Below are 13732 nucleotides of genomic sequence, written 5' to 3'. Positions count from 1 at the left end.
CTTCACCCTGTGAGCCTTTTCCCTTTGCCAATTATGTTTTGAATCCTTTCTCTGTAATAATTCACAGCCGTGACTATTAACTACACGCTGGGTCCTCTGAGTCTTCCCAGTGAATCATGAAACCTGAGAGTGGTCTTGGGGACCCCCGACACAGTCAGCTACTAGATAGCTGTGTGACCTTGGGCATGCTATTTACCTTCTCTGTTCCTCCTCTGTAAAATGGGGATTATAATGGAACTCCTCACAGGGCTCTAGTGAGGACGGAACGCGACACCATGAAAAATACCCAGCATATAAAAAGTGCTCTAGGGGAGCTCCCTGGTGGCCTAGTGGTTAGGATTCTGGGCTTTCACTGCTGTGGCCTGGGTTCAATCCCTGGTCAGAGAAATGAAATCCCACAAGGCGCGTGGCACAGCCAAAAAAAAAAAAAAAAGACATATACTGCTTGATGTTTATTATTGTTGTCTTGTTGTCAAATGCCAGCAAACAACTGGACAAACAAGTATTCTGTAACGTCACCATTCTTGGGTCTGCTTAAAGAAGGCACAGCTGGGGCCTCCCTGGTGGCGCAGTGGTTGAGAGTCCGCCTGCCGATGCAGGGGATACGGGTTCGTGCCCCGGTCTGGGAGGATCCCATATGCCGCGGAGCGGCTGGGCCCGTGAGCCATGGCCGCTGAGCCTGCGCATCCGGAGCCTGTGCTCCGCAACGGGAGAGGCCACAACAGTGAGAGGCCCGCGTACCGCAAAAAAAAAAAAAAAAAAAAAAAAAAAAAAAAAAAAAAAAAAGAAGGCACAGCTGGAGGGGAGCTGGCACTCTCTCAGGGGACAGGCACCAGAGTCAGCACAAAAGGTCAAAATCCTCAGTCACAGTTCTCAAACAGTGCTTATTCAGTAGAGTATTGTGCAGTGAAATGAATTTACACCGTATCACCTACAGAGACGGACACAGACACAGAGAACGCTCTGGAAATACAACGGCACATCCCCTTCACTTCAGCCTCTTTAATCTGAGTTTGTAAGAACTGATGTAAATTGAATGCACAGCGTGTGCAACCCTGCTGCCCTTATCTTGTGAGCAAACAGCACAAAAGTTCCTCAGACAAGTCACAGCTAGACAGCTCTGCTTCCAGGCGGTGGTGTCTCCGGACTTTTCCCACATGGGTTCCTCAACAGCCCTCGGGGATGCTGATAAGCACTGCTGTTAGACCACCGCCCTTGAGACCACCATCCCAGCCCACAGGGGCAGCCAGGCAGCTGTGTGGCCTTGGTTCCGAACAGATGGGAACACAGAGACCCAGAAACATCAGGGTGATGGCTCAGGGCCACCGGCAGGCAGAATCCAGCCACCCAGATAGACTGCCGGCTTGAGCAGCATTTGTCAAAAATCTGAATGAACTCCCAACAGGTGAAATTGAGAGAGCGTGTGTTAACATCCAGATTTTGAAAACTGCATTTGCAAATGCATAGGATGTGGCCACACTGCGTGCATGGGCCCTGGTGCTGGACAGAGGCTGGCCCTCGGCCCCACCCCCACGGGTTCCACTTAGTCATCTGCCGGCCCTGCACATCCAAGTTAGCAGACCAGGCACTGAGGGACGGGAGCCCTGTGGAGCTCAAGTCTGGGCAGCAGACGCCTAATGCACGCGTGGGGCCGTTTCACCAGCCACAAACGCTTCAGGAACAAACTCTCTGAGCAGGCTCAAAATGTAAAAATGAAAAGCTAGTGGGGGAGTGAGGATGAGCTGCGCTGACGATCCTCTCCACGCTCAGACAAAGTGCTATTCTTTCCAGCTGAGTGGTGTCTCACAAAGCCAAACAGATGCTCACATTCCTGCAGCCCAGGAATCTTTCTGGGGGAATTTTTTTTTTTAAATGAAACTATTTCAAATATGCTAAGAAGTACAGGGGACTTCCCTGGTGGTCCAGAGGTTAAGACTCCGTGCTTCCAAGGCAGGGGACACGGGTTCGATTCCTGGCTGGGGAACTAAGATCCCACATGCCACACAGTGCGACCAAAAGAATTTTTTAAAATAAAGAAGTACAGACCCTGACATAACGACCAGCGTGCTCCCTCACCCAGCTCTATCCTAACTCAATGTTATAACAAGAGCTGGCAAGGATGTAGAGACAATGGCACCTCCCACGCTGCTGGTGGGAGTGTAAAATGTCGCAACCGCCCTGGAAACCAGTCTGGCAGCTCCTGAAACTCTTAAACATAGAGTCACCATATGACCCAGCAATTCTGCTGCAAGGTATCTACCCAAGAGAAAACATACATCCACACAGAAACTTTAAATATTCAAAGCGGCACTATTCATAATGGCCGAAAAGTAGAAACAACCCAAATGTCCATCAACTGATGAATAAAAACATGGTCTTTCCATGCAATGGAATATGATTCAGCCATAAAATGGAATGCAGCAGTGACACAGGCCACAACATGGATGAACTTTGAAAACATCATGTTAAGTGAAAAAAGCCAGACACATATTATATAATTCTATTCACATGATATGGCCAGAAGAGGTACATCCACAGGAACAGAAAGTAAACTAAGGGTTGCCTGGGGCTGGGGAAATGGGCAGTGACTGCTAAAGGGTGTGGGGTTTCTTTCCAGGGGGTGGATGGAAATGTTTCAAAATTGATTGTGGTGATGCTGCCCAGCTCTGTGAATATCCTACAAATCACCAAATTGTGCAGTTTTAAAGGGTGGGTTTTATACTATGTGAATTAAATCTTGATAAAGCGGTTACTGAAAACCAACTCAAAAAAAAAAAAAAAGAAAAAGAAAAAGAAAACCAGTGCTTAAAGAATTCTTCCCGTCAAGTGAATGGTCTCACTTCAGAAGACTGTTTGCTAAGTTTCCACTTTCAAACACTTGGTTTTGGCAGGATTTAATTTTTGCTACTCTGTCGAATGGGAAACAGCTTGGATGGAAGAGTCTGGCTAATTGGGGGGACAAATGTCAAGAGAGAACAGGGCAGGGATGTCAGGATGTAGTTTGGGCTCGGCTGAGAGCTGAGAGCCCCCTCAGGGGTTCAAGGGGCAGGGACCAGATTCCATATCCCGAAGGACCATCTATCTCCCCAGATGCCAGGTTCCCAAGGACATGGCCAGAGTCCCGAGTCTCTGATCTCTCAACAGCAAGGCAGCCCGGGGCTCCCAGACCCCACTCACCCGATGCCTTTCACAGACTTAATGTAGAGGCTCAGCTGCAGTTTCACAGAGCAGTTCATGGGGATTCCAGTGACCTGCAACAAAAAGAGCAGTGAGGGGTCTGGCTTCCCTGGAGCCCTGGGGACCCCTTCAAACAGCCCTCTCCCTGGTCACGCTCAAGAGGGTGCGTATCCCAAATTAACTGCCCATCCGATGGGGCTTCCGCTACCTATTCAAAGCCCCGATGGGTAAACACATGTTCCCCAAATGGCTCTTATGTCCACGACCTCGAGGGATCCCCTCTGGTGAGCCAGCCTCGCTCTGGATGGAAAAAAAACTAACCCTTTCCATCTGTTCCCTTGCACGATGCCTCCCCCAGTGCAGAAGGACCTTTCCCAGTCATCGCCCCTCCCTCCAGCCTCCAAATAAAATAAAATAGATTTGCATGTTAATAAGGTCACTATCTTCTCCATTCACCCCCCATTCCCTCCCCACCAGCGTCTCAGAGAGAAAGCCTGCAGGGAGCTTGCTGGGCCCCTAGTGCCTCTGCAATACACCTCCACCCAATCTCCATTGCAACAGATCTGGCCTCAGGCTCATGCCAAGGGCAGGCGACGGTATTTTACAGAGAGCCTAGTGATATTTTGCGTTCTTTATTGGAGATTTTTTTTTCTTTGGCGGTGCTGCACGGCTTGTGGGATCTTAGTCCCCTGACCAGGGATCGAACCCGTGCCCCCTGCTGTGGAAGCGCGGAGTCCTAACCACTGGACCGCCAGAGAATTCCCTATTTAGAGAAATTTTTAATTTCCAATTTGAGGTCATGATAGAAAGCTTCCTTTGTGCAGGATTTTTTTTTTTTTTGATGAGATCATTTTTTTTTAAGTAGTAAGTCAATAACACAAAAAGTGACACACATATAGGACCAAAACCAGGAAGGTGCTTCCAGAATGATGTCAGGAAATGAGAGTGGAAAGGAACCTAGGTTTGAGGACAGACTGCTGCTTCTTAGCTGAGACTCTTCTGGAAAGTGGAGACAATTCTCCCCACCTCACAGGGTTTCTGCAAGGGCAAAATAGGGGATGCAAGACAGCCACACTCAGAGCCATAAATGTTGTGTTGTTATCACATACACCAGTGGGAGAGGACATTATCTTCCAATATAGCCTGGCATCCTGAGGTCTTTTGGGACCCCAGGGGCACAGAGCAACTGGCCAAGGGCCATGCTCCCAGGACTGGGGAGAGCTTGAACTTGAGAACCCGGTGGGACGGGAGTGAGATCACCCGTGTGCAAAAGAGCCAGCAGGGGTGAGGCCGCCCTGCTAGCAAGGTTGTCCCTGGCTGGCGTCTGGGATCCTGGATTTCAGGAGGGCTCCCACCTCTCCCTGACAGATAAGAGGGGCTCACTGTACCAGGACAGTTTGTACAAACACTGTGGTTTATGCTGACACCTGATTTCCTTCCGGGAGTCTGGAATTTCGGTCTGTGCCAGGTAGACGGCGCCTATAACGACCAGCCCCAGTAAGAATCCTGGGCTCTGAGTCTCTACTGGGCGTCCCTGGTAGAAGACACCTCACACAGGGAATGAAGGGTGTCCTGTGTGACCCCCCTGGGAGAGGGCTCTGGGAGCCTGTGCCTGGTTCCCCCAGACTTCACCCCATGTGCCTTTCTCTTTGCTGACTGTGCCTTGTGTCCTTCACTGCAATACATCACAGCTGTGGGTACCACCATATGCTGGGTCCTGGGAGTCCTCCTAGCAAATCCTCCAACTTGGGGGTGATCTTGCAGACCCCGACACATCCTGCTTTCTAGACTCTACATTCTGGGGTCTCCACTCAGGCCACTTCCTTCTCCAGGAAATGTGTCTCCTTCCTTCCTTGGCTGTCCTTCCAGCTGCTGTCCAGCCACCTCTTCTTGGGCAAAGCCCCGCCTGTCCCCCACCATCCCGCAATCTCAGAACAGAAACTTGGACCCGTGAGCCCACGTCTGTCACCACACACCACCCCCCCCCCCATCCCGGTTTCAGGAGCAGAAAAGAAGGCACCAGAGAAGCCACTTCCAGCAGGCATTTTGTTTTCCGGGCTAATGAGATCAGAAATCAGCAAATCGACCCCATGATCATCCTCCCCAAATGGACAACAAAATCCAAGGCCACTTCCTCTCCCCGTCTGCCTCTGACCTGAAATGAGAAGTAGGAGAAGTCTACTTCTGCATCAGCTGAGGGGCTGCTGCTAAACAGCTGTTTGCATCTCTCCAGCCTCCCAAACTTAACTGTTTCTTTCTCAATGTGGGGAAAAAAAGAAAATCCACGCAGCACAATGAAAGTCACCAGTGAGAACAGAGAAAAGATCTTGCTCTTGCTGGAATGCCCAGAAGCCAACAGAGAGAGAGAAAGAGATAGAGAGAGAGAGAGAGAGAAGCAGTGAAGTGAATGAACTAAAAGAGACAGTGGAAAACCATTTGTTAGCTTTATAATAAAAGCCTTTTAAAAACTGGTTAAAAGTTTAAGACAGTATGGAAAAGCCTTAACACATCTAACAATAAAGAATGAATTTAACATAGAGCACGCAATAGATTCATATTAATAAATGACTATCAATTCATTAATACCCACTTAATTAACTACATATTAATACAGGACAGAATGTAGTGGGCATTAAAACAACTGTTTGTACAGCCAATATTTTAAATAACTGTAAGTGGAGTATACCCTTTAAAAATTGTGAATCACTACATTACACACCTGTCACTTGTATAATATTGTACGTCAACTATACTTCAATTTTTTTAAAAAGGCTACATACTCTGTGGTTCCAACTATGTGACATTCTGGAAAAGGCAAAACTACAGAGACGGTAAAAGATCAGTCACTGCCAAAGGTTGGATGGGAGTGAAGGTAGTAGGGGGATAAATGGGTAGAACACACGGGATTTTTAAGGTAGTGAAACCATTCTGTAGGAGACGGTAATGGTGGATACAGGTCATGATGCATTTGTCAAAACCTATAAACCTGAACAACACAGAATGAAGCCTAATGTAAGCTATAGTTAATAATAATGTTCATTCATCGACTGTGACAAATTTCGTGCCGGGGAAAACGATGTCTGGGAACTCTCTGTATTTTCTGCTCAGTTTTTCTGTAAGCCTAAAACTATTCTAAAACACCAAAGTAAGGACTTCCCTAGCGGTCCAGTGGTTAAGAATCAGCACTTCCACTGCAGGGGGTGCCGGTTCGATCCCTGGTCGGGGAACTAAGATCCCATATGCCGCGTGGTGCAGCCAAACAAACAAAAATGAAAGTATATTAATTTTTTTAAAAAACAGACATATGCCATTGAGTATTCAGGTTTAGAGAAAAAGGAAATTTTAAAATAATAAAAAAAATTTTAATTAAAAAACAAAGAAGACCTGTGTTTGAATTTGGCCTCATCCCTTACTCACTCTCAAGCACTAATATCTCAGTAAATCAAACCCATATTTACTGAGATACTAGTACTTCTGTGGTAACTACTAGAATCCAAGCGATTAACAAGACAGAACAGACCTTTCCCTTATGGAGCCAAGAATCCCATTTACTAGCTGTAGCACTTAAAGTATTTGGGCTTCAGTTTCCCCGTCTGTAAAATGGGAATAGCAATGCCCACCTCTCAGATTATTGCAAAAATTAAATGAGTTGGTGTGGGTGGAAGAATCTAGAATTATGCCTGGAGCATAATGAGCATTCTAGAAATATTTGCTGAATGTGAAGTGTGTGCAGTCATAGCTGACTTCACTAGCTGGATTTTTATTTATTTTATTTTATTTTATTTTGTTTATTTTTTTAATTTGGCCGAGCCGCACAGCTTGTGGGATTTTAGTTCCCCGACCAGGGACTGAACCCGTGCCCTCGGCAGTGAAAGCATAGAGTCCTAACCACTGGACCGCCAGGGAAGTCTCAGCCTGGATTTTTAGTGAAAAAAAAAAGAGAGAGAGAGAGAGAGAGCTAGAAGGTGGAGTGCTGGGGGCTGGGGATTGAGTCAGCGGCTAAGAAAATCTGAAGAGTACCAAGGAAAATGGGATGGAACGGCACCAGGTAGAAGAGCTTCCAGAAAGGCCTGTGGAGGAGACCACAAGTGTCCACTCAGGAAACAGAAACCCACAGAATTTATTTAATCAATGATAAAAAGCCACCAAGTCCAAATGGGCAAATTTCCAGTGAACGGAGGTGCTAAGAAAAGAAGCAACTGGGTAAAAACATGCCCACGGGAGGGCCACGTGTACAGGTCTGATACCTTCCTTGTCCCTGTTTATAGACAAAACAACACACAGGACCAATTCCCCAGAACCCAGTTTATCCACAAGATGCTCCAGGCTCTTGTCGGTACCTAAAGATCTTTATGGTATATTGGCACAGCCAGAGGGCTGCCTCTGGCTAATTTGCAGGCTGATAATTCCTAATTAATTTACTTTCTTATAATCCTTTTATAGAGACAATTCCCTTATAAAGAGAGAAAGTTCTTGCACTATGAAGTCTGGGCAAAATTTGAAGGCTTGATAGCCTAGAAGCTATCACTGCCAAAGAAATCCAGGCTTCCCATCACCCCCACCCTGGAACAGCTTGGCGCCTCGTGGGGAGAGGAGAAAGCCAGGTGTGCACCAAACAGAAATCCCCGCACCCACCCACAGGCTGACAGGCAGGGGCTCACCGGGTGGACGTCCAGGAACAAGGAATGCTCTTCTGGGTTAGGGTGGAGGCCAGACACTGCCTCTGCCAGGACTGGGTCAGCGTTGTAGAAGTGAGGATGGGAGAGAAATAAGGGTGCGTCTAGAAGGCAGAGGGGCAGAGAGGGGATGTCAGACAAAGACAGCATGTTGGCACATCCAGAGACCTGCCCCCGCCACACCCTGAGCTGGGCAAGGGAATGCGTAGGTGATGAAACACAGCCACTGCCTGCAGTGCACCCCCTCCTGACGATGACAAGATGCAAACATCAATAACTAGACAGAGAGAATGCATTCAGGCTGCAAATATTTACCAAGCGCCCAAGAGGCACCAGGGACTGGAACCCACCCAGCAGGGGACAAGCTCGGTGCCACAGGAATGGTAAAATAGGAGCTGCTGCTTCTGCCAGGAGAGATCAAAGGAAGGAGAAGAAGCTGGCTCAAAGATGCCAGACAGAGAAGGTGAGGGAATGGCGTTGCAGGTGGAAGGGATGGCAGAAGCAAACGCAGGGAGGTGGGAAAACGCGCAGTGCATATGGAGCAGACAGTGCCTGGAGGGGAATGATGGGAGTTGAGGCTAGAAAGACTTGAACTTGGGTGAGAGGAGGGGTATCTGGATTGCCAAGCCAAGCAGCCCGGACTGTCTTCTGCACGCAACACGGCAATGATCAGAGATGCTCAGGTGTGCACACCTGCAGCCAGGTCTCCCTAATGTCCACGGGAGGGGAGAAGACACACCTGTTTTGCTCCTTCTCTCCCAGCAGGTGGTCTGTGGGATGGATGCCAACGTGTGAGAACAGGGACTGACTTGGGTCCCTCTGAGTGGGAAATTCACACCCAGACACCCGAGGCTGAACCTCTCCATCAACTGACCAAGCAAGGGAAACACCAATGCATCCTCGTGTGCTCAGGTCAACATACAACAGGCCTGATGGACAACGAGTCAATGAGGAAAATAATAAGCCTCTCTCAAAAACTGACAAGGATCAAGAATGGGCAAATCATAGAGACAGAACGCAGACTGGTGGTGACAGGGGCTGGGGCAGAGAGATGGGGAGTGAGTGTAAATGGGTACGGGGTCTCCTTTCGGGTTGATGAGAATGTTCTGGAACTAGATTGTGGTGGTGGCTGCACAGCGTTTTGAATGTATTAAATGTCACGGAATTGTGCACTTCAAAATGGCTAATTGCGGATTAATGAACTTCACCTCGATACGAAAAAAAGAAAGAAAAAACAAACAAAACTCACAAGGTCTTCTTCCTAAAACCAGCAGCCCATCTGCTGCCAGCCAGGTGACCCGCATTCCTGTCTATGTGTGTCTGGCAACCTCAAATGTCTAGATTCTTTCTGCTTTTCTTAGCAAAGCCAAGCACTGGTTTGGAATAAAAGCTGGGATTTAACTGCTGTCTGACTTCATTTTTCCCAGAGTCCTTTTACATTCATTGCCTTAATGCTTCTCGACATTAATTTATTCAGCCTAGTACCTCTTTGATGTGTTGTCATATCCAGATACCCCCTGCCCTGTTACATAATGTGCTTCTCTGAAGCAACTGCTATTGCTTTACATAAACAGCTATATTTTAAAGGAGGAGCTTGCTATCGGAGGCATAATTGGCAAACACACGCCAGAATTAGAAAATAAATATAGGAATAAATACAATGCGAACGAATGAATGTTGTAGATTGTAACTAGAGACTGTTACCTACATGAGGCTTGGACCCTGAGACTTGCTCTTTCTCTGTCAAAAAGAAAGACAGACGAGTGTTAGAAAGGTACTTTCTTCTGGAGGTGATCAGAAGGACAGAAAGAGAATGGAGAGCAGACCTCTCTCACCATGTAAGTCAATGGTATTTAATGCTACCTCTTTGGACCTTTGAAGTCTTGGGCACCACCAGGGACAATGTTTCACAATTTGGAAAACCCTGTTTCCCATTCTCCCATCTCACTGTGAAAGGAGATCAACAGAGCAAACACAAGGCCCCCCCCACCTCGGTAAGGGAAGAAGTCACCGAGCCAGGCCCTTGAAGGCGGCGAATCTCAAACAAGCCCCATCATGCCTCCAAGGCCAGGGTGGCAGGGTTAGGGGGAGACTGACATGGGCTGGGCCAATTTGCCATCACCTTCCCTTGCTTCCGCTTGCTTGGTTGTTTTTTTTAAATTAATTAATTTATTATTTTTTTTGGCTGTGTTGGGTCTTCGTTTCTGTGTGAGGGCTTTCTCTAGTTGCGGTGAGCAGGGGCCACTCTTCATCGCGGTGCGCGGGCCTCTCACTATCGCGGCCTCTCTTGTTGCGGAGCACAGGCTCCAGACGCGCCGGCTCAGTAGTTGTGGCTCATGGGCCTAGTTGCTCCACGGCATGTGGGATCCTCCCAGACCAGGGCTCAAACCCGTGTCTCCTGCACTGGCAGGCAGATTCTCAACCACTGCACCACCAGGGAAGCCCAACTTGCTTGGTTTTTTAATAGTATGCATGCATGTATGTGTTTCTTTCTACTTTATTTCCAAACAGACTGAGAGACAACACCCAAGTAATAAGTGGTAATTAATTTATAGCTTTATGGCACATCTAACCAGATCTAATTGCCCAGGATCACCACAGATTAAGGGCCTCCACTGAGCAAGTCTCAGGACCCTACACAGCACAGAGGTTGGAGGAGAAAGAGTTCTCTGGGTCCAAGAACTGCTCAAGGCCCAGAAAGGGAAATGTGTGGGTATTTCTTATCTTCAGATAAAATGCCACAGAAATACAGACACAGGTGCACCCAAAGACATGTATGAGAGAATGTTCTTAGCAGCCCTAGGGTAATGGTCAACAAGCAGAACCTCGTTGGATGCCCGTGAACAGCAAAAGAGGTAAGGCAATGGAGGTGTGGTCCCACCGTGGAATACTATACAGCAAGGAAGAGGGCACCCACAACAACAGGGATGGACCTCACCAATGCAAAAATGGGTGAAAGAGGACAGAAATAGAGAAAAAGGAATATATGCTTTATGATTCCGCTCACATAAGCACCAAAGGCAAGCAAAGCTGTGCTGCCAGAAGTCAGGCCAGTGACTGGGGGGGAGGGGGTCACTCCTGTCCTCTTTCTGCATCACTTGGTGGAATTTCAAAGTGCACGTGTCAGTTGGGCATCTCTCTGTATATACATCTATTTCAACGTAAAAGAAAAATTTTTATTTGCATAATACATACATAATTCCCTTGCACTTTTGAAGTTCTTTTGGCACATGTGCTAAGATGAGGCAGTGCAATTTTCATCCCTAGCCCTTGGCAGTGAGTGGGTGGATATGTAGTTTCTGCCTGTCCAGCACCCACTCTTTCTCCTGGAACCTATACCCCGATAAAGCCCCTCCCCTATTTTCAGCCTCCTGTCATGTGGGTGCTGGCCCCACCCACTGGAGCCAGGGGCTGAGCATGTGACACAGCCTGGCCAATCAGCATAGGCCACCCTTGGCCACTTACTGGTTCACAGCTGGTCATGTGATGCAAGCCAGTCCAATCAGAGCAAACTCTGGAACTTTTGCTGGAGTGAAGAGGAGCCAGTTGTCCCCTTTCTGCAGGACCCAGAGCTGGGAGGAGGTGAGCCTGGAGGCTGGAGGGGAGAGCCTGCCTGGCAACAAACCAGTCTGGAGGAAAACTGAGCTGGCACATGGCGAAAGGCAGCTTCGGACAACAGCTGAGCTCTAGAGCTATGCCTAATGCAAAAGTAAACCAAGAAGTGCCCTTTTAGGCCTCATCAGGCTGGTGTAGCACCTGCCACTTGCCACGGCAACTGTGTAGCACACAGCCTACCAGGTCTCTGCACTGTCAGCTCACCTACGAGCAGAAATTCCTGTAAACACCAGTGAAGAAAGACTTAAGCAAATAGGGGACAAGGGCAGGTGGGCCAGAAGAGGCCACGGCAGAGGTGGGCACTCCCAGGCCCCAGCTCCAAGCCCTTCACCCACGGAGCACCTCATCCTGCCCGAACTTGGGGAACCCGTCCAACCTGCTGACAGTCCTTCCCCCCAACCCTGCAGCAAACTACCCTTCCCAAATTCCCATCTCCAGCTGGAAATGTGGTTCCAACCAAACAGGCCCCAGAAGGCAAGACCTCGGAAGATAAGGAGTGGCTTCTTGTCCTACCAGCTAGGGTGTCACACCCTAGCCTTGAGCCTCAGTTCCCTCAGTGCAAGATACACCCACACATCCGTATGTTCCCATACTGTGGGAGCACCCACTACATACTGGGCCCAATTCTAGAAGCTAAGGACGGAGCCCTGCATAGAGTATTTACAATCCAATACAGGAGACAGACAATAAGTAAAATAAAAGACACACTCAGTGATTTCAGGGAGTGATGAGCACCAGGAAGACAATCAAGGGTGAAATGACAGGAGCGGCTGGGAGGTGGGCAGGGGAGGGACTTTAGGACGGGAAGTCAGAGAGCAGGCCTCCTTGAGGAGGTGGCATCCGAACAGACCAGGAGCGGGTAAGGGAATGATTCACACAGATCTGCGGCAGCCTGGGGAACAGCTGATGCAAAGGCCCTGAGGCGGGACCAAACGAGATATTTCCTAGAAACAGGGAGAAGGTGGCGGGGCTGAAGAATATCAGTGGGGAAAGTACGGGAAGAAATGACATTAGAGGCACTGGCAGAGGCCAGATCCTGACAGCACTGGGGCCTCTGTAGGGATGTGGCTCTAACGCACGGGGCGCTAGTAGACATTTCAAGCAAGGGATTGGGTGGCAATCTGAGTTTTTGAAAGGTCCCCTGGGCTGCTCGCTGGAACAGCGAGTCCAACAGAACTTTCTACGAGGATGAAAATATCCTCTTTTTTCACTGTCCGTCCCACAGGGCAATCACTAGGCACGTGTGGGTGGGGGTCCTTGGAAATGTGGCCAGTGCGAGGAACGCACTGCCTTTTTAATTTGAGTTCATTCAAACCAATTTCAATTTATTTTATTTTATTTTATTTTGGTGGGGTGGGTGGGTGCCGCACTGTGCAGCATGCAGGATCTTAGTTCCCCGACCAGGGATCGAACCTGTGCTCCCTGCGGTGGAAGCGCAGTCTTAACCACTGGCCCGCCAGGTCAGTCCCCGATTTCAATTTAAATAACCACACGAGGCCAGCGGTGACCGCACTGGACAGTCTGGGAAACGGATGGTACACAGGACGGCCACAGTGCAAGAGGAGGGCCAACTAAAGGGCCCTGGACCACGAGGCGGCGGGGGAATGGAAGAAAGCAAGGATGCAGGAGTTAATTTGGAGGCAGGGCGCACGGGGCTTGCTGGCGACCCGGATGAGGGTTGGGAGAGGGAAATCGAGCTGACATCCAAGCGTCCAAATTGAGCATGTGAGGCGGGGCCGTCTCAGGGACTGGCACAGAGCTGGAAAACACTGACGATGTCAGAGGGCAGTGTGCCAGCGCCAGGGGCCACATCCAAGCCCACAACTGCACACTGCGGAACAAGATTTCACGGAACCATCGGGCTGCTGCCAGCTTCCTCCCCTCCCCAGGTGGAGTGGAAGGTCCTCCCCACGAAGCCTCCCCCTCAAGCCACCTATCAGGACCTGGGATGCAGAACGATGCCTTTCCCAAAGATGTCCGCGTCCTCATCCCCGGGACCTGTGCATAACCTGTTAGGTTACACGACAAAGGGAATTAGGTCGCACGCAGGAGGAATGAAGGCTGCTAATCCGCTAAAAATAGGGCGCAGTGGCCTAGATTATCCAGGTGGGCTTGATATAGTTTCCAGGGCGCTGAAAACTGGACAAGGGAAGCAGGACAGCTTCAGGAAAAGAGGCGGGACCACAGGCATGGGATCAAAGACTTGTGATGTTGCCGGTTTTGCAGACAGAGGAAGGGAAACCTGAGCGCGGAATTCTAGGGGC

At 49.1% G+C, this 13732-nt stretch overlaps 1 protein-coding gene across 2 annotated transcripts in view; it reads right to left on the bottom strand.

Moving 5' to 3' along the window:
* Positions 1 to 13732, bottom strand: part of SCARB1 (scavenger receptor class B member 1) — a gene marked incomplete at its 5' end in the record, with an annotated part of 79389 nt that overhangs the window by 9553 nt on the left and 56104 nt on the right. For both annotated transcript variants that reach the window (XM_079717395.1, XM_079717396.1), the window contains 2 exons: positions 3178 to 3251; positions 7839 to 7957. In XM_079717395.1, the coding sequence (XP_079573521.1) occupies positions 3178 to 3251; positions 7839 to 7957 (193 nt within the window). The remainder of the gene's footprint in view (positions 1 to 3177; positions 3252 to 7838; positions 7958 to 13732) is intronic.

Source organism: Hyperoodon ampullatus (assembly GCF_949752795.1).
Source record: "Hyperoodon ampullatus genome assembly, chromosome: 13".
NCBI lineage: Eukaryota > Metazoa > Chordata > Mammalia > Artiodactyla > Ziphiidae > Hyperoodon > Hyperoodon ampullatus.
The sequence above is the reverse complement of the archived record's forward strand: the minus strand, read 5'-3'. Positions and strand labels throughout refer to the sequence as shown.